Source organism: Indicator indicator, chromosome 17, assembly GCF_027791375.1.
Source record: "Indicator indicator isolate 239-I01 chromosome 17, UM_Iind_1.1, whole genome shotgun sequence".
Taxonomy (NCBI): Eukaryota; Metazoa; Chordata; class Aves; order Piciformes; family Indicatoridae; genus Indicator; species Indicator indicator.
Window position 1 is genome coordinate 6,110,736 of NC_072026.1, and position 24,711 is coordinate 6,135,446.

The 24,711-nt window shown below is 58.1% G+C and overlaps 1 protein-coding gene across 1 annotated transcript; it reads right to left on the minus strand.

Annotated features, from left to right (window-relative positions):
* Nucleotides 1-552: 552 nt before the first annotated feature.
* On the minus strand, nt 553-7,103 carry LOC128972684 (glycine receptor subunit alpha-4). The gene is made up of 8 exons (XM_054388780.1): nt 6,989-7,103; nt 6,587-6,654; nt 5,653-5,876; nt 5,438-5,520; nt 5,129-5,269; nt 4,829-5,043; nt 4,393-4,542; nt 553-840 (listed from the first exon to the last, which is right to left on the minus strand). The coding sequence occupies exons 1-8, from the start codon at nt 7,065-7,067 to the stop codon at nt 553-555; spliced, it is 1,248 nt and encodes a 415-aa protein (XP_054244755.1). The 5' UTR covers nt 7,068-7,103.
* Between the last annotated feature and the right edge of the window lie 17,608 nt (nt 7,104-24,711).

The following is a 24,711-nucleotide window of genomic DNA, read 5'->3' on the forward strand; positions in this document are numbered from 1 at the left end:
GGCAGCACTCCCCACAGTCTGGGTGCAGGCAAGGGTGCTACCTGCTGTTCCCTGCAACTAAGCTCTGCACCGGGGAAGGAGAGAGAATTGCAGCCTCTCACCTGGCAGCTCATGGCCCACAGCTCAGTGATGCAGTCAGCCTGGAGAAGCAGCAGCCTGACATGGAAGATGCAGAGTGTTTGGCTGGAAGGTGGTGTTCCCTGGCCACCAGCTGTGCAGCATCCCAAAGTACTGGGGGCTCCCTTGTGCCACAGCAATGAAGCATCCCTGCATACCTGGGGCTTCCCTGGGTAATTGGGGGTGACACCATGCAGGAGGAAGGAAGGGTCTCTCTCCAGCTGACCATGGGGACCTGGGGTTGCTAATCCCCACCTCCCTCGGTGCTCCAGCATCCAAAGGGATGTGGGGGCTGCCACACGTCCAGGTTCCAAAGTTTCCCCCCAAGCTGCGCCACTGCTCCAGGCCAGAGGAAAACATGGTTCTGGCTGAGCTCGTGGTGCCAGGGTGCACTCTGAGGGGTCAGACTGGGAGGCAGTCATGCTTGTCCTGTCCTCAGGGCATCGAGTGGATGTCCTCTGAGCGCAGCACTTTGTAGACGACCCAGTAGAAGATATTGAAGACCAGGAAGGTGAAGGGGAAGATGGCTCTGGAGATGGTGTCGATGCGCTTGGCCCGGTTGATGTAGCGCCTGTGGAGGCTCTCCCCTTCCCGCAGCAGCGTGCTGGCTGGCATGGGGCTGTTGATGCCAGGGCCTTCTCCAGCCCCATCCTTGGGCTGCAGGCAGTGGCCCAGCCCATAGCCTCGCAAGTAGAAGCGGCTCTCGCGGACAAGCTCTTCCTCCTGGAGAAAGCAAAGGCTGTCAGCCAGGGCAGCTGGTGGGCACCAGTACTGCAGGGCTGCACAAACCCTCCTGCTGGGCAATGTGGCTGTGTGAGTGCCCACTGCAAGGCTGGCTGCCCTTCCACAGAGCCCAAAGCATGCAGGCAAAAGCGTGGTGCCCGGCGGGCTGCGGGCAGGGGCAGGTGGCAGAGTGCTTGTGTGTGGTGTGTGTGGGAGAGCCCTGACCAACTGCCTTGCCTGTGTTTTAAGGGTGCATCCAGGGGCAACCCCAAGCTTTGAAGCCTGACACTAATCCACCCCTGGCCTCCTCCCAGCTCCAGCTCTAGGGCTCGGGAAGCCCAGCTCTCCAGCAGCTGGGAGGACAACAGCTGACCTGGATGTGGGGGGGGAGAAATGGACACATGAGGATGCAGGGGATGTGGGTTGCATAGGGGTGTAGGTGCACTGGGGGTTGCAGGTTGCATTGGGGTGCAGGGAGTTTAGGGGTACAGGCACTGTTGTGGCAACCACGTTTGCTGGATGGTGGAAATGTGCCAGTGCCAGTGAACAGGAGGGGGCAGGCAGCTTGCTGGGGCAGTCTGGGGCAGGGATGCAGGAGCCTGGCTACCACCAGGGCTTGCAGGACCTTCCAGTCCTTCCTAGGGCCCAGACCTCCATTTCTCCCTATGGCTTCTTGGCAGGGGTTGCTCAGTGCAGCAGAGAAGGGAGTCTGAGAGAGTTGGACTCCTTGCGGGTCTCTCTGCCCTTGCTTATCACATCTCCCTCCATGCTGGTGGGGGCTGCAGGGAGGGCAGTGTGCCCATGGGGCCAGATGCCCATGACCAAGCCTGCAAGAGTGCCATGAGAGTGAGTTCTCTGACCTCACCCCCAGGTAGCAGCCAGCTGCTGTTGTTCATGGCACAGCCTTGCTCGCCTTGCAGCCCTTTGGGTGCCAGCTCTGGTGCCCGTGCTCCTCCCAATCAGCACACCACTGCAACTTGCCTCCTCCTGTTCTTTTATTCTTGGGGAGGGTTGTGTGTGCAAAGATTTGTCAAAGGAGCAGCACATGCAAGCCCGGGCTGCACATCTGGCTTCTCTTTGAGCCCCTGGGCCACTTCATCTCTGTGGCTCATCCCACCTTTGCCCTTTGCAGTGCCACCTCTGTCTGTAGTGGGTCTCTTCTGCTAGGGCGTGCTGCAGGCTCGCCCCGTGCCCACGTGAAGCCTGGATACCGGATCCCAAACGCCAGCTGTGACCGGCACTGCCCTCCAGACTGCAGAGAGCAGCCTGCCCGCTGAGGTCAGCGCTGAGCGGGCAGGGGGCTCTCATGCGGAGCGCGTTTGTTCTAGCATCTTGATTTAACTCAGCAATCCGCCGGCTAAGCGAGATCCCTCAGCGGGAGGAGCAGCCGCGGCTCAGATTGCTGAGCTCTCATTTGCAGCAGCTTTATTGCCCTGGCCCAGGCCGAGCGCTCGCCGCTGGCCCGGGGGATGCGGTGGAATGCTGGAGTGCCCTGGGGGTCAGCAGCCCTTCTCCATCCATCTCCAGCAGGTCCACAGCCAGGGTGTTTGGGGGACATGGCAGAGTGGGAGTGTGGTCATCCCAGCTGGCTCCCTCTGGGCTGGAGCAGCCCCAGGGCACTTATTGGGACCTGAGGCTGGGTTCAGAGAGCTCCCTGGGCATGGCTGTGCAGGGTCTGTTGGAGGGATTTACTGTCGGGCTGCAGCATCTGGGCAATGCTGTGTCAGGCACTGCTGGCACAGGAGCTGTGGGCAGCAGAGTTCCGGTCCCTCTCTGACCCAGCAACAGCAAGGGCTGCTTCTGCCTGCAGCCAGTGCCTTGTCAGCAGCACCCTTGGGTGGCTCTACAACCTCCACCTCTGTGCAGCTGCACTTTGGTCTGTTTTAAGCTGGCAGATGGTTCCTAGGTTCAGCAGTATCCTGCCTTCTGTGCCCCAGCTGGGTGGGTGTTCATCTCCAGGAGTTGGAGCTCAGGGGTTGTGAAGGGCAGGGAGCAAGGAAGCTTCTCCCAGCACCCAAGGGCTGATATTAGCACAAGGGAGGTTCAAGGCTGCCTGGGCTGGGAGGCAAGTATGTACCAGACCTCATCACCTCCCTGGAGCTGTGGTCATTTCCCAGCACAGCCTGGGAGCCTGCCCAGTCCCACCACTCCTCCCTACACCTCGAGCTGCACAGTGCCTGAGTACCCTGAGCAACTGCCCCTGAAGACAGCCTCAAGTGCCTCAAAACCTGCTTGCATCAGGAAAGCTGGGCAGGCAGAGCCCTCACCCTGCCAGAGGTGTGGGCACAGCCTGGGGAGCTGGGCAGCAGCCCAGGAGCACACACTGGTCTGCCCCTGCATCATTCACCCCTCTGCAAAGGGGGCTGCACTGGTATCCTGCTTTACAGAAAGGGAAACTGAGGCACGGAGCAAGGGTATCTCTAGGGAAATCTGCTCCATTCCCATCCCTCTCTCATATCCGTTTTCAGCCCAGGGAGCAGCAGCAGCTCCATCCTCACGGGCACAAAGTCTGTGCCCGTGCTGGCCGGTGGGGCCGGCTCCCTGCGGGGCTCGTTCGGGGAGCGGGGAGCGTGCGGCCGGCTGGGGGTGCGCTGCGCCGCAGGGCGCGGGGGCCGCCGGGGGCCGTGCGTTACCCGGGAGCTGCAGAGCGTCGCGTAGGTGTGCTCGCCGCCGTGCCGGCCGCTCGGCTGCCGCAGGGACTCCAGGCTGGCCGTCCCGCTGCTCAGGCCCTTTGACAGCACGCACCAAACAGAAATAGGACAGCGGGTGACCCACGGCTCTGCCCTGGCCCTGGGGACGGCGGCTCTGGGGGCCAGGATGGGGACAGTGGAGGGGCACGGGCTCTGCATTGGGGGAAACCTCCCCCAGTAATGCCCAGGTGCCAGGATCTGTCTTCAGCATGTGCCAAAGGGATTTGGCTCAAGCACAGGTCCCTGTCGGCTGTGTGTGGGGGTGTGTGTTTGTGTTTTCCATGGTGGTCTGGTGCCCTGTGGTGTGCTTGTGGCAAGATCATGAGAGTGGGGCAGCTATGTGCCTTCCCTGAGCATCTCGCAGGCCTGGTGCTGCTGAGCTGACAGAGGGGAGAGCTGTCCCACCAGCAAGGGACCCTTCCTCTCCAGGCTCTGCTGCACTCCCATCTGCAGCCCAGACTCTGTCCATTGGTGCCACCAAGTCCCCTTGGTGCTTCACCACCCTGATGCAGCAGTGGGCCCCAATCCATTGGCACAGTGAGGAGCCTGAGTTTGGGGCTGCAGGTAAGGGGAAAGGCTGCTTCCCCTGGGCTTCTTGTTTGTTTTTCTGCTATTCTAGAGGAGGGAGAGCCCGAGAATGGCATGCTGGGCATGTTTGTGCCAGCAGGACCTGGGGCACCCATAAGTGCCGTGCACTGTGCTGCTCAGGCAGGGTTAGGCTATCCCTGGTGTGCTCGAGGGGCCAGGCTGTGGGACACAACCCAGCGCTGAGCCCTGAGAAGCTGGCCCTGCAGCACCAAAGGTTCTCCTTTGTGGCTGAGGACGGGCAGATGTTGTCAGAGCAGTGGCAGGAGGGACTCACCATCCTCTGGCGCCGCTGGCGCCGGCGCAGGCGCATGAACTCCTTGTGCTGGCGCGAGACAAAGTTAACCGCTGCGTACTCCAGCAAGGCGGCGAAGACGAACAGCAGGCACACGGCCATCCAGATGTCGATGGCCTTCACGTAGGAGACCTGTGAGGAGGAGAGGGAGCTCAGAGACCTGCTGCCCCCTACCTCGCTCATCCTCCTCACTGCCAACTTTGCCCTCTGGGCTGGGACACGTGGGCCAGAGCTTGCCCAGCCAAGCAGTGCCATGTGCCCCCTCAGCACACATGGTGCTCTGGAGAGCAAGGCTATGGACCCAACCAATCCCATGGCAAGGCTGCTCCTGCCCCTGGGGCACTAGGGGCAGCAGTGGGCACCCTAAGTGCCCCAGGTAGGCTGAAGTGTGGAAGCCTGAGATGGAGCCAGCACTGACCTTGGGCAGGGAGGCACGGGAGCCAGCACTCTGTGTGGTCATGGTGAGCACGGTGGTGATGCCCAAGCCCACTCGGGCTGGTGCTGCATCCATGTTGATCCAGAAGGAGACCCAGGAGAGGATGACGATCAACAGGCTGGGTATGTACATCTGGATCAGGTAATAACCCATCTGCCTCTCCAGATGGAACTTCACCTCGATGCAGGTGAACTTGCCTGTGGGGAAAAAGAGCCCCAATGGGCAAGAGGGACCCCCAGGCCACAGTGGGAGGGGTTGGCAGCATGTCCCTGGGTTGCTCACCTGTGTTGTAGTACTTGGTGCAATAGCCCAGGTCCTTCTCATCTCTGAGGATGAATTGTGGGAGTGTCAAGCCCTCTGCCACCTGCACAGCTTCTTGCTCCTCTAGCCACTCGAAGATGAGGTCATTCATGGTGTAGCCAACTGCAGAGGACAGAGGAAGTCATGGGACTGGGGGGCATGCAGCTCATTCATCCCCACTCTGAAAGATTGATCCTTCCTGTTCACCCCTCTCAGAAGCAGGGAGATGCCAGCCTTTGGGATAGGATGGGGGAGGACAAAGCACAGCTTGAACCCCTCCTAGGTACTCACAGCTCTCCAGCTGCATGGTGCATGTCTGGATGTCCATGGGGAAGTTCTTGAGGTCCATAGGGCAGGACAGGATCAATGTCAGCCTGAAGGAGGCAGAGAAAAGGTTGGAGATGCTGAGGGCTGGAGCAGTCAGTGGGGGAAAGCTGCCCCATGTGAGGCAAGAGGAAATCTTTGCCTCCTCACTTGGGCACTGCACCAGAGGAGAAGGCTTCTACCTAATGCTGTAGAGCACATTGCCGTTCTTGAAGATGCGCAGCAGCTTGTTGTCAGTGGTGACCTCGTGGAAATTGGCCCCTTTCTCATTGGCAAAGAACAAGTCTGGCTTCCAGATGGAGTCAAGCATGGAGGGGTCAAGGTCGAGGGAGTCATCAGGGTACTCATGGTAAGCCAGACGGGGGTCATTCCACTGCTGCCGTAGGAAGACGTTCACCCGGTAGTCCTGGGGCAGGGGGCACCGTGTCAGCTGGGAGCAACCCACGGTGCTCAAGGAAAGGGAAGAGATGGAGGAGAAAGTGGAAGGGGGTCTCTTGGTCGAGACTCAGCCCTGCCAGTAACCTCACTTGGGGCAGGGACAGCTGAGGAGCCTTCCCACGCTTTCAGCAGCCAAGGGAAATTAAAAAGCCAAAGCGACAGCAGCCAAGAGGAGGAGGAGGACTAGTAACTGCTGCCTATAATGTTTCTTGCAGGGCTATGTGGCCCTGTAGGGGGTTGATGTGATGGTTGATGATATTAAAGCTTTGGAGCAGCACAAATTGGGAATTTTTATCTCTGGGGTTTCCTCAGAGGAATTCCTCATGCACCTGAGGAGGCTGGGGATGGCAGGTACACAGAGCTTGCTTGCATTGTGAGGCATCTGCTGAACCTGCAAACAGCAGAGGGCTACTGCCAGCTGCCTTGCTCCAACCCTTCAAGGTGTTCTTTCTAGCTCAGGCACAGGGAATGTGGCCCACACAGCCAAGCTCAACCCCAGAAATTCCACAGCCATTTGCTATGGCTTGGCATGATCCCAGCATGGTGCCAGCTTCAGCTCTGGAATAAAGGCCCACAGGACTGTGGGCTCAGGCAATGGAACCTGTGTGCTCTCCAGCAGAGTGACTACCAGCCCTGAGGCAGGGGGAGAGGAGCCTGTCTTGCTGGCAAAACCCTCACCATGGTGGTCTCAGTGACGGAGCCAAAGCTGTTGATGAAGATGTTGCAGGTCACGTTGACAGGAGGACCTGGAAAACAGCATGAAGTCTCCCCTCACTGCCGGCTGGGGAGACACAGGCACTGCACAGGCACCCTCTTCCCGCTGAGGTCACCCCCATAGTGTGTCGGGGTGAACCCCAGCACAGCCTGCAAGCACGGCAGCTGCCCGCACTGTCAGGTAAAGCAGGCACAGGCAGCGCAGCTGGGACTGCAGGAGCAGTCGGGACTCTGGGGAAGGTGTAGGGAGGGAGGGGCTTGGATCAGGGTCCTGCCCTCAAGCCCACACCCGCCTGTTCCCCGGCTTTGAGCAACCCTAGGCATGGGTTGCTGTCAGGTTTTGGGAGCCTCACATCCGCCCCTTACCTTTAAAGTTGGGTCGAATCCGGGCATCATAGCCTGATGTTCTTCCCATAAGCTTATCCAGGAAATCAGAGGGTGACATGGGCTGCGGCAAGCTCCTGGAAGCAGCTTTAATCTCCTCCCGCCCTGAGACCAGCCTGTTGGGCAGAGAGGCAAGTTAACTGTCTGCTGGTACCAGGGGTCTGTAGGCATCCCCGTGTTGGCATCCCACAGGTACTGCCAGCTGCCAGGGCAGGGGGCTGTGCCCACTCTGCATTGATTCCAGCTTCAAGTTAATGCACTGACCCCAATACATCTTTCTCCTGCTGTGATCCCAGCAGTTTGTCCCCTTTCCTGCCTCAGCCTGAGTGCCTGTGTTCTGCATGTCTTCTGCCAGCAAAGCCCCTGCGTGCCTTGTCCCCTGTCATGGCATTCAGAGCCACATGCCTCCTGGCTCCAGGGCTGTAGTGGGCATGGGACACAGCAGATGATGGCCCTGTGCACAGCAACCAGGCTTTGTGCCAGTGCTGGAGGAGGAAAATGAAGAGGGTCCCTCCTGGGTCCAATCACCATCCCCAACTTGAGTTGCTCAGCAGTTATCCATACCTGGCACAGACTCATGGCTTGGGGTGGAACTGGGAGACACAACACCCTATCCTGAGCCATGGGCTGGCCTGGGGTGAGTGAGGAGGTGCTGAGGAGCACAGCTGGGGCTGTGACGCTTTGCCAGAGGTCAAGACCACATGGCAGGAGAGAAGCAGCAAAGCCCACCTCGGTAGTGGCTGTGGTATGGAGATGACAGGAGCTCTCCCACGCAGCGCTCCCAACCGTGATGGAGACTTATTTAAAGTGACCTTGGAGGGGGTATTTCTGTGAATGCATCCTAGCCCATGAGTTTCTCTCTCCCCATCAGTCTATAATGATCACTTCAAGGAACAATGTGAGACGTTTGCTCACCAGACTGCCAGGCATGTGGCTGTGATGGAGAGGAATTAGCTGGAGACCTCTGGACACAAAGGGAGCTTTGAGCACACAGCCGGTCTTGCTGCATGCTGCCTTCTAACTCTGCAAGGGCCATGCCCAGGTAGATCCCTGCTTGGAGCTACAACCCTATTATCAAAAACAGAGGATGATGGTGGGAGCTGGGACCTTCTGGGGTCCTTGTTCCTATCTCCTCTCAGAGAAGTGAGATCCGTCCTGGAGTAGCCTATGTGCATCTTTGCCAGCTAGGATAGCCACTACAGCCATCCCAAAATGATCCAGCCTGGCAGATTTTTCCTTAATTGGAGATGAGCAGCAGAAAATACTCAGTACCCTGGTCAAGAGCAAAAAACTCCCTCCAGGAGCTGCATTAGAAAGGTGTGTCTTTGAGAGGAGGGCTGCAAAAGGCCAGGGTAACAAAGAGTTAAATCAGGTCTCTTCCTGCCACATAGGTATTAGCCACATCCTCCTCCTTTGGAGAGGAGGTTGAGGGTTTTCTCCCTTGGAGTGTGTGGGAGGAAGGCTCCCTTGGTGCTCAGCAGCTAGCTCCTTGAAGAGGGAGGCTCAGCTAACTGGCTGAGCAGCGGTGGATCTGCAGCCCCAGAGATTCTTGGACCTTGGGGACTGCGGGAGGTGTGGAAACGCCCCAGGTGCAGCCACCTCCAGCAGCATCGCTGACAGGGCCATGCTGGCACACAGCCCCTGGGCACAGCCCCTGGGACCTGGCTCTTCTCAAGGTTTGGCTGCAGCTCCCCAGTCCAGGCACTGCCTGCCCTGGGGGAATATTCCACTAACCTGGCCCAGGCACTGCGGGGCCCTGGAGCTCAGCACCTCCATGGAGCAATTGAGTGGTGGGGCTGGAAAAGGGTCACGTCCCTCTGAAAACACCACCCCGAGACAAGCAGTTCCGGCATGTAAAGCGATGACATTTTGATACAGTTTCCCCCCTCCCTGCCACAAACCCTGCGGTTCCCACCCGAGCTGCTCCAGCCCTACTGGTCGAGTGGGGGGAGGAGGGGCAGGGAGCAAGCTCAGTCCAGGGGCACTACAGCCCCTCAGCCGATCTCTGCCTGGTCCACTCACCTGCATCCCATTTTGTCCTGATTGCACCCAAAGTGGCCAGAGGCAAAGGGGCACCTGGGGGCTTTGGATTTTCCACCCAAGTGGGTCAAGAATTGTTCCTGCACGGATGGGACCCGGGGTCAGGGTCTGTCCTGAGTCCCCCCCAAACACCCTAAGCCAGGAGAAGGTCTTTGCAGCCCTGGAGAAGGAGCTACCTGGGCCATCATCTGCCTCAGATCACCCTTACTCCAACCGAGGCAAGGATCCCCAGCGGGCAGACACCGTCTCTGCATGGCTGGGGCTGGAGGGGGAAGCTCGGGTGGGTCTCTGGGGTGCTCGGTCAGGGTCCTGGGGTAAGAAGGGTGAGGCCAGGTTTGGAGAAGCTCCGGATCGGGGTTCTGGACGGGTAAAGCAATCCCTGGAGAGGTCCGGATAGGGGCTGAGGGTACGGGTCCCGCCGGGTCTGGAAGGGGGATGCATTGGTCTCGAAGGAGAGATTTGTCTCCGAGAGAGGGTGATGCCAGGAGTCCAGAAGGGGAAATGTGGCTCCCGGAGGACTGGGGGCCGGGTACCGGAGGAAGGGGGGTCCGGGTACAGGAAGAAGAGGGTCCGGGGGAACGGTGCGGAGAGCGGCGGCCCCCGCAGCCCCTGTCCCGCGAGTAGACCCGCACCGTGCGCTCACCTGAGCGGGCCGCGCCGGGGCAGGAGGCAGCCGAGGAGGAGGAGGAGGAGGAAGGCGAGGGCGCCGGCCCGGAGCTCGCCCATTCCGCCGCAGCCCGCAGCCCCGCCGCCCCGGGCGCACGGGCATGACCCGGCCGGCGGCGGCGGCGCCCCCGCTCCCACTCCCGCCTCACCGGGGCCGCTGCCGCCGCCCCCCGCCGGGTCCTGCTCCTCATAGTCCGGGCGAGCGGGAGCCCGCCGCGGGGTGGGCGCCGGCCGGCTGCGGGCCCCGGGAGCCGGGCGGAGCCTCGCCTGTCGCGGTGGGGAGGAGGCGGGCACGGCGGCGGGGAGCTCCCCGCCTCCTCCCCGCCGCCTCGGGGACCTCTGCTGCCCCGTCGGGGCTGTCCCGGAGCCCACGATCGCCGTGCGGGCTCCTCGGCAAGGGGCGTCAGGGCCTTGCCCCGGTGCTGGGGAGGGAGGCTGCTCCCTGCGGAGTGTGCGAGGGTCCGTGGGCGCCGGGGCTGACGGAAGCGATGTAGCCCTGGGACCGAGAGATGTGTGGGGGTCTGGAGTGTGCGGGTCTGACGGCTGTGCTGAGATTAGAGGATGAGCAGAGCTGAGGGGTGCTCCGGGGACGAGACGTGCTGGGATGGAGGGCTGTACAGGGGCTGGGGGGTGCCCTGGTGATACTGCCCGTCTGAGTGGGAGGGGGCGGCTGGGCACAGAAGGTGTCCTTCCTCCCTCTGCCTGGCCCGGGGCCGCCTGCCCTGGGCCGCAGCTCATGGCCATCCCGCTGGCAAGCAGGGGCATAGATCCAGGTGGGCTCAGCCCTGCTGTTGGGACCCCTGTACTCGTCTTTGCCAGAGGCTCAGGGGAGGGGTGGGTGATCTTGTCCCTCAGGATCTCCCTGTCCTCAGCAGCAAGTAAACTCGGAGAAGGCAGGATGGCCAGGCATGGCTGCGCTATGTGGAGAGCTGCAGTGCCTGCCAGGCAGAGGGAAACCGAGGCAGAGCGAGGGGAGCTGCTTATTAGCCGGGGTGCCATAGGCAGAGCTGAGGCTCGGGTTGCTCGGCTGCCTCTGCTCAGTCCCTTGAGACCACACTGCCAAGCCGCAGTCACATCTGGTCCTAGACAATCTGTGATTAATTTTCAAGGAAGTGAATAGTATTAAAAAGAGAGAAAAGCGCAGAATAAATGATTCCCGGCGGATATGTTATTCAGGTTATCATGCATCCTACTGTGGCCAGCTCATGTCGTTTATTTGCAGTTTGGAAGTGGCTAGGAGCCACAAAGCCACTGCTGCAGGGGTTCGTAGAGCAGGATCTCAGCGGAAGAGGAAGAGACCCCCTGCCCCTGCTCTCCCCAGGCCATATCGAGGCTTCTGCAGCGGCTTCTCCTCGGCAGAAAGCCAGAGCAGGATTTTGAGAGTTCCCCATTGAGTTTGCTGTAGGGAGGCAACGTGAGTGAGGGCAGGCTGTGTGGAGCCGAGCCCGGGGAGCCTTATCCAATGCAGGGGAGAGGACAGGGGACTGTAGGCAGTGGGCGCTTAGCTGCAAGGCAGTGTGCAGAAGTCCTCGCCGTCATTCATCATCTCTCCCAGGACCAGGAGCTGGGAGAAGTCTCCTCCGATTACCGTTGCCATTAATGTTTACGGTGCCGCCGTGCTGGGAGGCACAAGGCAGGATCTGCAGCCCCGGGGCACACAGCAAACGCACGCTGTGTGACAGCTTCTCTTCCAGAGATTGTCCGACCTAAGTGGATCTGACACTGTCGGGAGGAGAGGAGCCAGCCACATCCTCTCGGCACTCCAGGGAAACTGAGGCACTCTCACACTGTGCCTGCATCCATGCCTGTGTCCTCACCTGTATCCGTGCCTGCCTCTAAAAAAGGGTCTGGGAATGGTTGGGGCAACTGTGGAGCTGGTTCTCTGTTTCTGCAGGTGGCCATGAGCATGAGCTCTCAATGGCTGCACATGCTGTGGTCAGCAGGGCACTGGGGCCAAGCTATCAAGGCCCTTGGAGAGGCCAGTGAAGCCAATGTGGCCACACAGATACCTGACAGGCAGAGCTGTAGGGATCTGTGCAGCCATAGCCCCCCTGCCTGCCTTGAAGCTCTGCAGGCAGCCAGCACAATGAGGAGCAAAGCAGTGCTGAAAATAAACGGAGAAAATGAAGGCAGTGAGCATCCCATTGGGAAGGCGAAGGCAGCACTGATTTGTTGCCAGCTGGGTCAAGGGGGTGGAGGAGGAGCTGCAAAAGCAGAGCCCAGCCGTTCCCTGGGGGACCCCAGGCACTGCTCTGCATCCTGGCCAGGGGATTTTTGGGAGTGACAAGAACAGATTTCTCCCCCACGTTCCTCAGATCAGAGCATGAGGTGTTTTTCTGTAAGGAGCAAAGATGCCAGCCAGCAGGCAGCTGCTAGTGAAGAGCTCATGGAGACAGGCATCTGCTGCCAGGCTGCCCTGCAGCTGCTCTCCCCGGGGGCAGGAGGCCCAGAGGGGGCAAGGACCACACTCTGACCTGGTTTGTGGGCAGAAAAGTCCCCAGGGATGACACTGGCATGGCCCTTTCTGGGGATCCCTCTATCCCTGCCCCAAAGCCATCCCCATCATGGTGCCAGGCTCTGCTAATAGGAGAGATGCAGGCAGCAGAAGCTGGGGTTACTAAGATGAGAAGGAAAGTGCACTATCTTTTATTCTCTTTCCTCCACTATCTCTGAACCCATATCAGACTGCTCTCCTGGAGCCGGAGACTTAAGCACCACAAATCTGCCTGGGTTTAGAACCTGGAGGAGGGCTGTGCCAGTCCACAGTATCTAGGTCCTGACCTCTCTCTGCTGCTCAGACCCCTCATTGCCTCATGACGTATTTAATCCCCCTTGATAAACCCTCTAGCACGTTTGCAGACAACATAATTCTGAAGGGTTTGAAAACAGGCTTGGTTCTTTTTGGTTTTTTTTTTCCAGAGGAAGGCTGGGAGGTGCTTAAGATCAATCTCAAGATGAAGAGTTGTAAGATCAGTTTTATGCTATCTGTGTTGGGATAGGGCAGCAGGTGAAGGAGTGCACTTTGCTCTTCTTAGGGGGGCACAAAACCCCTCTGGGCTCCCCTGCTAGCAGCCCTGTGTGAGGGACTGGGATGTGGCAGCTCATGCTGCTCCTTGGTCTGTCTTTTGGAGTCACCACCAAGCTTTGCCTTTGCTCTGGAGCCAGGAGAACCTGCAGCACCAGGAGGAGTGGAAGCTTCAGGTACGCATAGGTTTACAGTGGGCTTTAAGCAACTTGTTTCAGCTACCCTCCAGTAGGCTTGCAGGGAGAGGTCTCCAGGGGTGGGGACTGGTAGCAGTTTAGAGGCAGCTCCCTTTCTGGAGAGCATTGCTTGCTCTGCATCTCATACCCACACCCCCAGTGAGGCACCATCAGGTGGCCAGCCTTCCACTAAAGAACTCTGTGATTAAGCAGAGAGAAACATTCCAGGAGATTCTTATTTTAATCAGAGAGTGCCACACAGCAGGCACCTTCATTCCGTGTTTCCTAATCTCCTCCTGCTTTCCTTCCCTCCTCCCAAGGCTCCACCAGCTCAGCTTCGCTTTTGCCCCAGGTCTAGGATGTTTGTTTTTGTTGGTTTTTTTGTTTGTTTGTTTGTTTTGTTTTGTTTTGTTTTCAGAAGCCAAAGCATGAAACAGAGACACTGAGTGCAGAGGGCTCTGCCAGCCAGTGTGCAAGGGCTGATGTGTGCTTCTGCTCCTTACTGACTGCCTAAATGTGTGATGAGCACTGGGGACCAAAGTGCTCCTTGTGAAAGATCGAAGGCCTCTGTGCCTTCAGCTTAGGGCTATGCCAGCTCCCCTGTCTGTTTTTTAATCCTCCAACCAAAGCAAGGGAGCACAGACTCAGCCTTGTCACTGTTTCCTAAGGAAAGCAGCAAAACAAATAGGAAACCCCTGTGAGCCTGCATCTGGGGACAGGACAGCCCCTCTGCCCCAGGGTGGGTGGTGGAAGACTCCCCTGAAGCAAACATTTTGAGCTGTCTAATTGAGTGTAAAATGAATGCTGGAGAAAGCACACTCTCGAGGGTGGCTGTGCATTGCTGCTAGCCTGCAGCTCTCCCTGGCTGTCTGGTGTGTGCCCAGCTTGGGCACTTCCTTCTCATTTAATGGCACATTCCTCTGCTTCCTTAATCTCATGCTGGTCTCCATCTTTCCCCAGAGTGCTTTCCTTTCCCAGCAGGAGCAAAAATCATCTCAGGGCAATAAATGCATGGCTAAGAGATGAATAACTATGATGGTTCTTTGGTGGGGAAACTGGGGCCCTGCTGACACCAGAGCATGAGCTGAGAGCCCAATCTCCACCATGTCTTAGCAGGGCGAGTGGGCTCTGGGTTTGGATGTAGTTACCAACAGTTCAGGACAGGGCAGGACTTCCCTGCCACTGGCCCAGGGAGGTCATGGGGTGCCAGGGGGTTTGTGGCTGCTCCTAGGGCAATGTATCACCATGGCTTGGGAGGAGGGAACAGGATGGCAGCGGTGCTGGGGAGGCCAGCAGGTGCTTGGTGCTTATACGGTGGTGCCTTGCCAAGCCAGGCAGGGTGACCCAGAGGAGACTGCAAGGGGAACAAAGACATTGGTCCCAACTCCAGCGAATGTCACTCTATGATTTTTGTGGCACATTTCCAGGCTAAAAATACCCCTGCTGGTGGTGTGGTGCGGGTGCTGCATGCAGCAGCTTGCAGAGGCATGCTCTGTGCTGCCGAGGGCAGCTGGCTGCTGGGGCTGGGTTGCCCTGCAGTGGCCACGGGGCTGGCCCTTGGTGCTCCCTGAGCAGCCAGGCACAGAGGTCACCTCTTCTCCCGGTCCGAGGTGACCTGACACCTCTCTGCAGGGCTGTGCCAGATGGAACCACTCAGCCAGAAGTCCCCAAAAGCAGTCTGTGTGGAGAGAGTGTCCTCAGTGACCTCTGAGCTGTGCTTCAGCCCAACATTGTGTCCTTTGCTGATCTTGAGTGGTCACACTGGCTCATCTGGGGTGCACCTTGGGAGCTGTGGTTAGGACACACTGACTCCTCTGGGTGCTCCTCAGGGTGTGTCTGGCTCATATGAGCCAGCCTGGGAGAGGGATGCTGCAGCAGGGCTCATTTCCCCAGTGAGGGGCAGTGAAGCCTGAGGGGCTCAGTCCGTCAGTGTGGCTGTGGGGCTGCTGCATGTGCTAAAGAAATGTGCCCCAGGTGGCACTGGGCCAAGGGACCTCATCTGTCCCTCCTGGGAAGCTGAGTTTGAGACACATGAAGAGGTGACTGAAGAGACAGGGTTGGAGGGCAATCTCCCAGGATTGGAGGGCAGACCCAGCATGCCAGGATCTGTCTGGGCCAGCCTTATCCACCTTCATCACCCTCCTGGCCATGTGGGGCAACTCAGCCCTTGCACCACTCAACTATCACAAGCAGGTTGCTTAGAGCTGGGCAATGAGAAATGCAGGATCTGGCCCTGGGCCCATGTCTGCTTCCATGATGGGACTTCTCAGTGTCATCCACAGGGATTCAGTCCCCTGTGCCATTGTGCAGCCTTGGAGTATGTCATGCTACCCTGAGGGCAGCTGTGATGGAGGCCACATGGGCAGAGTGTAGCTGTCATCGGGGCTGGATGCTGTGCTGGATGGGAGCCAGCTGGGCAGCTGAGGGAGGGCCAGGGCATGTTGCAGCTCTTCTGTGCTCTGTTGTGTTGGTCACTGCCCTTGGGCATCCTCTATGCAGGTTTTGGATGCTGCTCTCCTGAAAGCTCTCAAAGAAAAGAGAGTCCAGTGCTTGTCCTTCAAAACCAACCCTCATCTAACAGGCACATATCCTCATGCATCTGACATGTTTCTGATATTTCATGGCAGGTTCTCAAGGAAATGTTTCATGTACATTTACCATGTCTGAGCAGGGAAGTCCCATCATAGTCTGGAGACAAGGCTTAGATGGTCCTAACTTACCTTTTCCCCTCCTCCTGCAGACCTTGTGCCTCCCAGGACCAGTGGTGCTCTGCTTTGGGTAAGCTCCATGGATCATATTTGCAGAGAGAAGAAGTGCAGAGGGAACTGCAGACAGAGGGAAGGCTGGAGCAACAATACAGGCTGATCCTGTGACCTTGGCAAGCTGGGCACGATGAATGGGGAGATTTAATTTAGATAAGTGTCAAGCATGACTCTTGGGGCCAGCAGCAAAGCCTGGCACAGATTCCAAAACCCTCAGTGGGCACCTCTCTCTCCCAGGGTGACCTGGCTCTTTCCCAGCTTTCCCATGTGTCACCCCTTTGCTGCCTGCCTTGTTCCCCCATTGCCCTGCAGTACAAGCTGGTTTCCTCTTGAGGCCGGGGGTGCAGGATGGGAGTTCCAGGGAGGAAGCTTGGAATGGAACAGAGCTGTCTCTTGGCTGAAGATGCTCCCAGAAAGGGCACTGCTTTGGTGAGAACAGCAGTTGGATAGGATTGGGAACTGCTGGGGAGCTGTGGGGAGTGGTGCTGGGGTGAAGCACTGACCTGAAGCCTGCTTCAGTTGCCTTTGGCATTTCCAATTACTCTGGGGAGATTCTACTCTATTTTTGACACTGGGGTACCCCCCAGCTCCTAACCTCTGCCTCCTCTAGCCCCCCACCACAGCTCTACTCCCTGCCAGAGCCTGGGAAGGAGAGGAGCTGCTGTACAAAACTGGTGCCTCAGGCAGTGCTGGGTTGGTGGTGGCAGATCGTGGGACAGGGTCAGTGTGGTCCCTCAGTCTCCTCTCCACTCAGGGTACCCAGCACTGTGCATCCTTGGCCATGGTTGCCATGGTGATGCTTATCCCTGGCTGCAGCAGGAGGGCTTGCTTGGTTTGGGTAGCTCAGTTTGCTGTTCTTGCCTCTGCAGCTGTCCTGCCCTGGGCCCCAGCGGACTCCAGGCATGAAAGCAGGAGGAGATCAGCAGGAGCAGAATGTGCGGCAGCGCTGCATGGCGCTGACTGCAGGCTGCCTGCCTCCTCCTCACTGGATGGCAAATTGTTGGGTTTTATTTTTTTTTCTCCCACTAGAGACCCCCACCCCCACCAAGAGGGACAAGTTTGGAAAATGGAGCATTACCCCTCTGCAAAATCCAGCAGCATGCAGGGAGGAGAAGGAATAAGGAAGCAACCTTCCTGGGCTGCTTTCCCCCTGGCATGGCCACCGTGGTGGAGAGGAAGGATTTGTGTAATTAGGCAGCAAATCCTCCTGCTGCTGCACAGATGCCAGCAGCAGCTCAGGCAGCAGCTGCTTCCTTCGGGAATCTTGGCTGTGGGGCTGCCATGATGGCACTTGGATGCCATGGAGCTGGTGGGTGCCACTGTGCCAACAAAGCCGTGTCTAAGGTGGGTGCTAGATGCTACCTGGTGGTGGTGATGTGGCTGCAGAGGATTGTGTTGTAAGGAGCCTAGGTGACTCCTGGTTTCACTCCCCAATGCCACTCGCTGCCTCATAAGCTGTTATGGGCTCTGAGGTGGCTGTGCAGGGATCCCTGCTGCGAGTGGAATCCTGGCAAAAGCTTCTCATCTGTCCCCATGCCATCACCTTGCCATCCCCAGGGGATGAGGCTGATTCTCCCTGTGAGCTGCTGGCACGTAGGGGCTGCACAGTGGCATCACCTATGTGAATGTGCCAACTGGAGAAGCAAATGAGTCCCCTGTCCCCAGAGCCACCTGGAGAAAGGAGCCTGCGTGGTGGTCATGGCTTGGTTTTGCTCAGCTCAGCTGCAGAGGGTTGCAGGAGGGTTGTTGTGTGGCTGCTGCTCTCCAGCCAGCTCTCTGAGAGCTGCCTGTGTCTGCAGCTCTGGGAAGAGGCAGTGGGTGCTGGGTTGGAAATATTTCCATCTCTCACACCCACCTCTTGTTCCTGCCATTGGGTTTGCTCTCCAGGAAGCACTAGAGCATGCTCTCTGTGCTTTGGGCACAAGGTGCTGTGACAGGTGCTGTGACAGTAATGCCACACAGGGGCTCTCACTGCTGTCCTTTTGCTGCTCATCCCAGCTGTCACCTTCCTGATGCCCACTTGTTCATCTCACTTGCCAGCCACAGCTGGCACCCACTGGCTGTGAGAAGGGTTTTACCAGCCCAGGGACAGGGCTTGGAGCACCCAGGTCAGACCATGTCCCCTCATCCATGGGAGGGGCATCACCCCTGGCACACATGGGTGAGCTGGGGCTGTGGCTAGCATGGAGGCATGCAGGAAGAGAAGGACTTTCCCAGGCTCCTCAGGGCAATACGGGGGGAAACCTTCCTCTCTCAATAGAAATCCAAGGCAAAACCTTGTGGGCACAACCTCTGCTTCCCAAAGACCATCCTGGCTAACCCAGGACCTTCCTCAACATCACTCTCCCTCCTCTGGGCTCAGGGAGGGTGTAAGACAAGTGAGCAGCTCCTTGCCTCTTTGGAGGCCCACAAATCCACCTGAGCATTTCAAAATGAGCAGCAAGAATGGGGTTGCCCTGGAGCAGAGCCTGTCCCCAGTGCTACCTGCACTCTCCCTTTACAGAGCCTGCTCTGGCTTTGAAGCCACAGAGAGAAACAATGATCCTGGGCTGTATTTGCTCTTCAGATCCAAGAAGACAGAACAATATTTGTCTTTCCCCTTCAGGATTTTCTGCAAGGTAAATGAGAACAGTTCAAGAATGTGACCCCATGAACAGCAGAGCAAGAGACTAATGAACAGCCCCGAGAACATCAGCATGAGGCGTTTGTTTATGCTCCTTTAGGAAGAAAAAAATCAAGGAGAAAGACAGTGGATGTGAAAGGCAAATCTGCTGGAAAATCAGACATGGGGAAAAAAAAAAAAAAGGAATCACCTTTTCCCCAAGCATGTAATTAACCCAGGGGACTGGCTGCACTGAACGAGGAGCTCGGTGAGAATTTGGGGATGAAATTAGAAAGTAGACTAAGGAAGCAGTTTGGCTCAGCAGGCCAGTTTGTGCAGTGAGGAACAGGGCTGTTGGGTGGGTAAAAGGAGCAGCAAAGGGTGCCTGGGCTGCCTCTCACATCACCTGGGCACTGAGTTGCCAGCATCCTTGATTCCCCTGCACTGTGTGACCCTGCTACCCTTGACTTCACAGCCCGTGGCAGATGTGGGGACAGCAGGGTGGCAGCAGGGTTTGTGCACACGTTGCCTCTGGCATGCCAGACACCTTGCCCTGAGCATAGCTGGTGCCCTCCTCTGCCACCCATGCTAGTGGCTTCCTCTGCCACCCAGGCTAGTGACCTCCTCTGACCCCTGGGCTAGTGGCTCCTTCCACACCAGCCAGCCCAGGCATGGTGCATGGCTGGACAAAAGACCTTCCCAATTTTAAAGCTTAATATTTAAAGGCATATCAGGCCCTTGCAGAGGGAAACATCGGCCAGGCACATCAAAAAAGAGGTGTGGGCAACTGCTCATCTTCTCTGAAGGTGGCTAGGTGGGAAGGTGAACTCACCTTGGGTGTAATCTCAGCTTCCTGGTACCTCTGTGGCTGCCTCTGTGGTCTCAGATATGTCCAGCAGCTGATGCAGGCAGGAAATGGGTGCTGGTACCTGGGAGGAGGGCTCTGCCCAGGGTTATCCTGCAGGGCTTTGTGGCACTGCCTGCAGCCCTGCATGCTGGGGAGCTCTGGAGAGCTTTGGAGCATTTCTGAGGGGGCTGAGGGTGTGGGGTCTTGCTGCTACCAACTCCCATGCCCAAAGCTCGTGCCTATTGCCCAGCCCTTGGCTGAGCCTGGCTCTGATTCCATCTCACTCCTCTCCTGAACAGTCCCTGCCCTTCCTCTGTCATCCCACAGCACTGGCCTGTCCATCTGTCCTTCAGCATGCCTCCATTCGTCCTCTGACAGCCTCTGCCAACTTCTTTTTTTTTTTTTTAATTATTTTTATTTTTAATTCAATTTTTTATTAGCACATTTTGCAGCCTTGCAGCAACCCAGGAATACAAATAGGACAGAGAGTGCAGCCAGGCCTGGGCAGCAGGGAGCTGGGATGGCTCCGCGGGCATCCTTGGCACCGCAGGAAGAGGCAGCTGGACAGATGCTGCCGGTGCCACTGCGACCTTCCCACAGTTGCTGTCTTCCATCCACTTGGATGGGGCTGCCTCGCAGAGCAGGAGCATCCCTAGGCATCCCTGGGTGCCACAGGCAGCTGCCTGGCTTACCCTGGCCACGGAACTGCCCTTGGGCACTCCACAGCAGGACGCATCTCAAGCTCCCTGGCTGGGGTGGTTTTGCCTCGCTGATGGCTGAACCGAGGCAGCGAGCTGGTGAGCAAGGACAGCTAAAACCAGCAGCAGGTAATGAGAAATTCAGCCTGGCCAGAGAAGTGGCTGCCTAAAAATAGCAGCAGGGTTCTCAGCTGTGACAAGATACACTGGGATTTCTGCTGCTGCCCCATGTATAATGGAGAAGGGCACTGCCTGTGCCAGTGCCGGCTCCTCTTGGGTGTGCCAGGGCTGTGCCTGCATTTTGGGGGTGCACAGTGGAGGGGCTTGCTGTGTTTTGCAGGGTTGGCAGCCTCTAAAGTGTGTGATTTTGGACACCATGCAGCTTTGAAAATCCAGCCCCGTGCCCGGGGCACTGCAGAAAATGAGCCTGTGGGGACACGATCAATTAGGGGGAAAGAAAGTCCTCCCTGAAACTGCAGGGTTGTGGCTACTCTTAGAGACCAGAAAACCTCCCAGGTGGCCCCCACTGTGCCTGGCCTCCATGCTGCCCCTGAGCTCACCCCGGGGAGGGCTGCCCAGTGTGCTTGATGTGTGCCAGGGGGAGCAGGGTGAGCAGAAGGCTGTCCTGTGGCATCAGCATGATGGGAGCGAGTGTGACAGGCTGTCTGCAGGGATTAGGGATGAGGAGGCTGCATATGGGCATGGGCACAGGGAGGAGGCTTTGGTCCTCTGCCCCATATGCTCCTGCTTGCTTCCCCATCTCTTTTCTTTGTGCATGTGGTGGAGCAGTGGAGATCAGTGGTGCCCATGAGGCTCTACCCTTGCTGTCACCTGCTTGTCACCTCAGTCCCAGATTTGCCTTCCCCATGGCCTGGGGAAAGCCTGAGTCTGAGTCACAGGTGCAAAGCACCAAGGACTGAAGACCCCATGAGCACCCCAGAGAGGCCTTACCATGCAGCTGTGTTCAGAGGTGTACATGTGTGCTTTCCTCCAAAGACTTCATTTTGGAGGAGCCCATTCTAGTGTCTTCATGCAGGTGGTTGGCTGAGGAAGAGGTGGGTGGCCATGGAAGAGGTGGGTGGCCATGGAAGAGGTGGGTGGCTGAGGAAGAGGTGGGTGGCTGAGGAAGAGGTGGGTGGCTGAGGAAGAGGTGGGTGGATGAGGAAGAGGTGGGTGGCCATTGAAGAGGTGGGTGGCTGAGGAAGAGGTGGGTGGCTGAGGAAGAGGTGGGTGGCTGAGGAAGAGGTGGGTGGCCATGGAAGAGGTGGGTGGCTATGGAAGAGGTGGGTGGCTGAGGAAGAGGTGGGTGGCCATGGAAGAGGTGGGTGGCTGAGGAAGAGGTGGGTGGCTGAGGAAGAGGTGGGTGGCCATGGAAGAGGTGGGTGGCTGAGGAAGAGGTGGGTGGCCATTGAAGAGGTGGGTGGCTGAGGAAGAGGTGGGTGGCCGTGGAAGAGGTGGGTGGCTGAGGAAGAGAATGGGTGGCTGAGGAAGAGGTGGGTGGCTGAGGAAGAGGTGGGTGGCCGAGGAAGAGGTGGGTGGCTGAGGAAGAGGTGGGTGGCCATTGAAGAGGTGGGTGGCTGAGGAAGAGGTGGGTGGCCATGGAAGAGGTGGGTGGCTGAGGAAGAGGTGGGTGGCCATTGAAGAGGTGGGTGGCCATGGAAGAGGTGGGTGGCCGTGGAAGAGGTGGGTGGCTGAGGAAGAGGTGGGTGGCCATTGAAGAGGTGGGTGGCCATGGAAGAGGTGGGTGGCTGAGGAAGAGGTGGGTGGCCATTGAAGAGGTGGGTGGCCATGGAAGAGGTGGGTGGCCGTGGAAGAGGTGGGTGGCTGAGGAAGAGGTGGGTGGCCATTGAAGAGGTGGGTGGCCATTGAAGAGGTGGGTGGCTGAGGAAGAGGTGGGTGGCCATTGAAGAGGTGGGTGGCCATGGAAGAGGTGGGTGGCCGTGGAAGAGGTGGGTGGCTGAGGAAGAGGTGGGTGGCCATTGAAGAGGTGGGTGGCCATGGAAGAGGTGGGTGGCTGAGGAAGAGGTGGGTGGCTGAGGAAGAGGTGGGTGGCTGAGGAAGAGGTGGGTGGCTATTGAAGAGGTGGGTGGCCATGGAAGAGGTGGGTGGCTGAGGAAGAGGTGGGTGGCCATTGAAGAGGTGGGTGGCCATGGAAGAGGTGGGTGGCCGTGGAAGAGGTGGGTGGCTGAGGAAGAGGTGGGTGGCCATTGAAGAGGTGGGTGGCCGTGGAAGAGGTGGGTGGCCGTGGAAGAGGTGGGTGACCATTGAAGAGGTGGGTGACCATTGAAGAGGTGGGTGGCCATTGAAGAGGTGGGTGGCTGAGGAAGAGGTGGGTGGCTGAGGAAGAGGTGGGTGGCCATTGAAGAGGTGGGTGGCTGAAGAAGAGGTGGGTGGCCATTGAAGAGGTGGGTGGCCATGGAAGAGGTGGGTGGCTGAGGAAGAGGTGGGTGGCTGAGGAAGAGGTGGGTGGCCTTCTCTGATCCCAGCCCTGGCGTACCTTGCAGGGGGCAGCATGGCAGTTCCCAGGCTCTGTTAATGAGCACCAGTAGCTAAACCCTTAACTGTCCTCATGGGGGGTGGCTTTGGGTGTAACTGTCCCAAGAGTCAGAACAAATTGCAAGGTGCTCCAGGCTGATTTATAAAGATGTTTATTTTTGCCAGCCTGTCACGGCCCTCTCCTGGCTGGCAAACAGGAGTGCATCTCCCCTTCCCCTCATGAGAGCTAGCAGCATTTTCTCTGGCAGGGATGAGCAGACAAGGAAACTTTTATGTGGGCTGGCAGGCTCCCTGCAGCCACAAGGCTGACCTCGGGGCCTCACCCAGGAAGAGGCTGAGCTGCAGGATTGCTCCAAGCGTGTGGTTACACACTGAGGATTTTCAGGAGATCCTCTCAGGACCTCTCCAACTAAAATGCAAAGACAAAGGGATGCAAGAAGATCTCAGCAAGCATTTCCATGGCCACACATACCCCTGGGGCTCTGCTCTCCTCAGTGCAGGCACAGGGTGCAGTGTTTGGGGTGCACTGTTGGCTGCCCACCCAGCTGTTCAGCGCAGGCTGCATGCTGGGCTGGCAAAGGAAAGGCATCTCCAACCACTTCCCTGCATGCTTTCTTCTCCCTCAAGCCTCAGAAATCCAGGGGGAGGATTTCCCCCTTTTTCTCATCTCACTGCTGGGGGACAGGCTGGTCCCTACTGCCAGAGGGTGATGCTAGCTGCAGTGATGAGGAGATGCCATCCCAGGAGAGGAACCCTCACTGACAAACTGCCTGATCACCAAGCCACTTTGTGCAGACATTAGTCTCTCCTGGTTGCCCTCCTTCTCCCTGATGAGGTAAAGCTTCCCCTCAGGGTGTTCAGAAATTGCAGAGTTGGCAATATTGGGATTTCTATGGAAAGAAAAAGAAGGACTTACATTTCCCCCCCAATATCATATCAACCAATCTCTCTCTCTTATATTTTATATGCTCTATTTACAGGGTTTATTTATGTCACATTTTTTTTTCCTCCTGGTGTCCAGGGGTCTCTCTTCACTGCCCTGGGGTGCAGGCTGGGCTCTGCTGATTTCCAGTGGCCATAAGAGTCATGGGTTACCTCCAAAAGGACGTTGCAAGGCTGTCACCCTCCCATGGCCCAAGGTGACTGTGGTTGGGTGACATCACTGCCAGGCCACATGGGTGACACCTGGATGGGAAAGAAAGGTGCCCAAGGATGCAGTCCACAGTGGAGGCAGAGGCTTCCTGCTCTGTTGTCCCTTCCCAGCCCATCACACAGGTGGCTGGGGGCACTGGACAGCCCTCTGCCACCCTGCCTCACAGTAGGAAACAAAGGTAGGAAGAGGTGCCAAGGGGGCAGCAGCTGGATCCCACTGATGTAGGGTGCAGCTGGCCACCATGAAGCCCTGGCAAGCGTTTGCACAGCTGCCCAAGTGATGCTTCCCCTAACACAACAGCAGGCAAGCCAAGGGGTGGCTGTTTGGGCGAGAGAGGAATGGGAAGGAGTCCCCACAAGGTAACCTACCCTGCTCCTGGTCTGCCACAGCCCAGGAACCCCCTAGCCTGCCAGCCTCCCTAGCCCCAGGGACAGCCAGGCCCTGCTACCTCGCTGCCTGGCACAAAGCAGGGCATTGAGGCACACAGCGAGGCTTTGTCCAGCCTGTGCCTGCCGGGAAGGGGCCGGTTGCCCTCTGCAGGCTTCCAGGGCCCTGTACTGGCTCTGCAGCTGCAGCACCCAGGGGAGCTGAAGCACTGATGGAACATGGGGCACCCGAGGGAGCTGGCTCCATCTGTGCAGCCCTGGAGCCATACTCCTCACCTGGGGACCCAATGACTGTGCCTACCTGACCACCTTTCCTTCATGGGAGCCAAAGGGCTAAGGGAAGCAGCTGAAGGATTTCCACCAAAAAAACCTCCCGTTTTGGAGCCCCAGAGGCTGAAAGCAGGTCCCTGGGATGGGGGTCTCCCAATCTCTGGTGATGGGTTCTGGGGACTGTTACAGTGTGAGAGCTGAAATCCCCCTCCCATACCGGGGAAGTGACAGAGGGGCATCACTACTGTCCTGTGGGGCTGGTCTCCCACACTATCAGGGCGGGCAGCCTGGGGCAAACACAGCTCAGCTGCGCCCGGGGTGTCCCCAGAGTCACCAATGAGGTGACACTCCACTATCCCCCACTCCCACAAAGCTGTTCTCTTTCTTTTAGGAGAGCCTTTTCCCCCAGAAGCCCTGAGCAGGGCCGTGGGGTGGTTCTGCCCACACAGCCACCAGGCACCCAGGAGCTGGCAGCCAAGGGGTGCTGCTGGTGGGGCTAGAGGGGAGGGGCGGGGTCCTGTCCCTTTAAGGGGGGTGGCTGTCACTCAGAGAGCCCTTTTCTTTGCTGGAGAGCGGGACAGGCA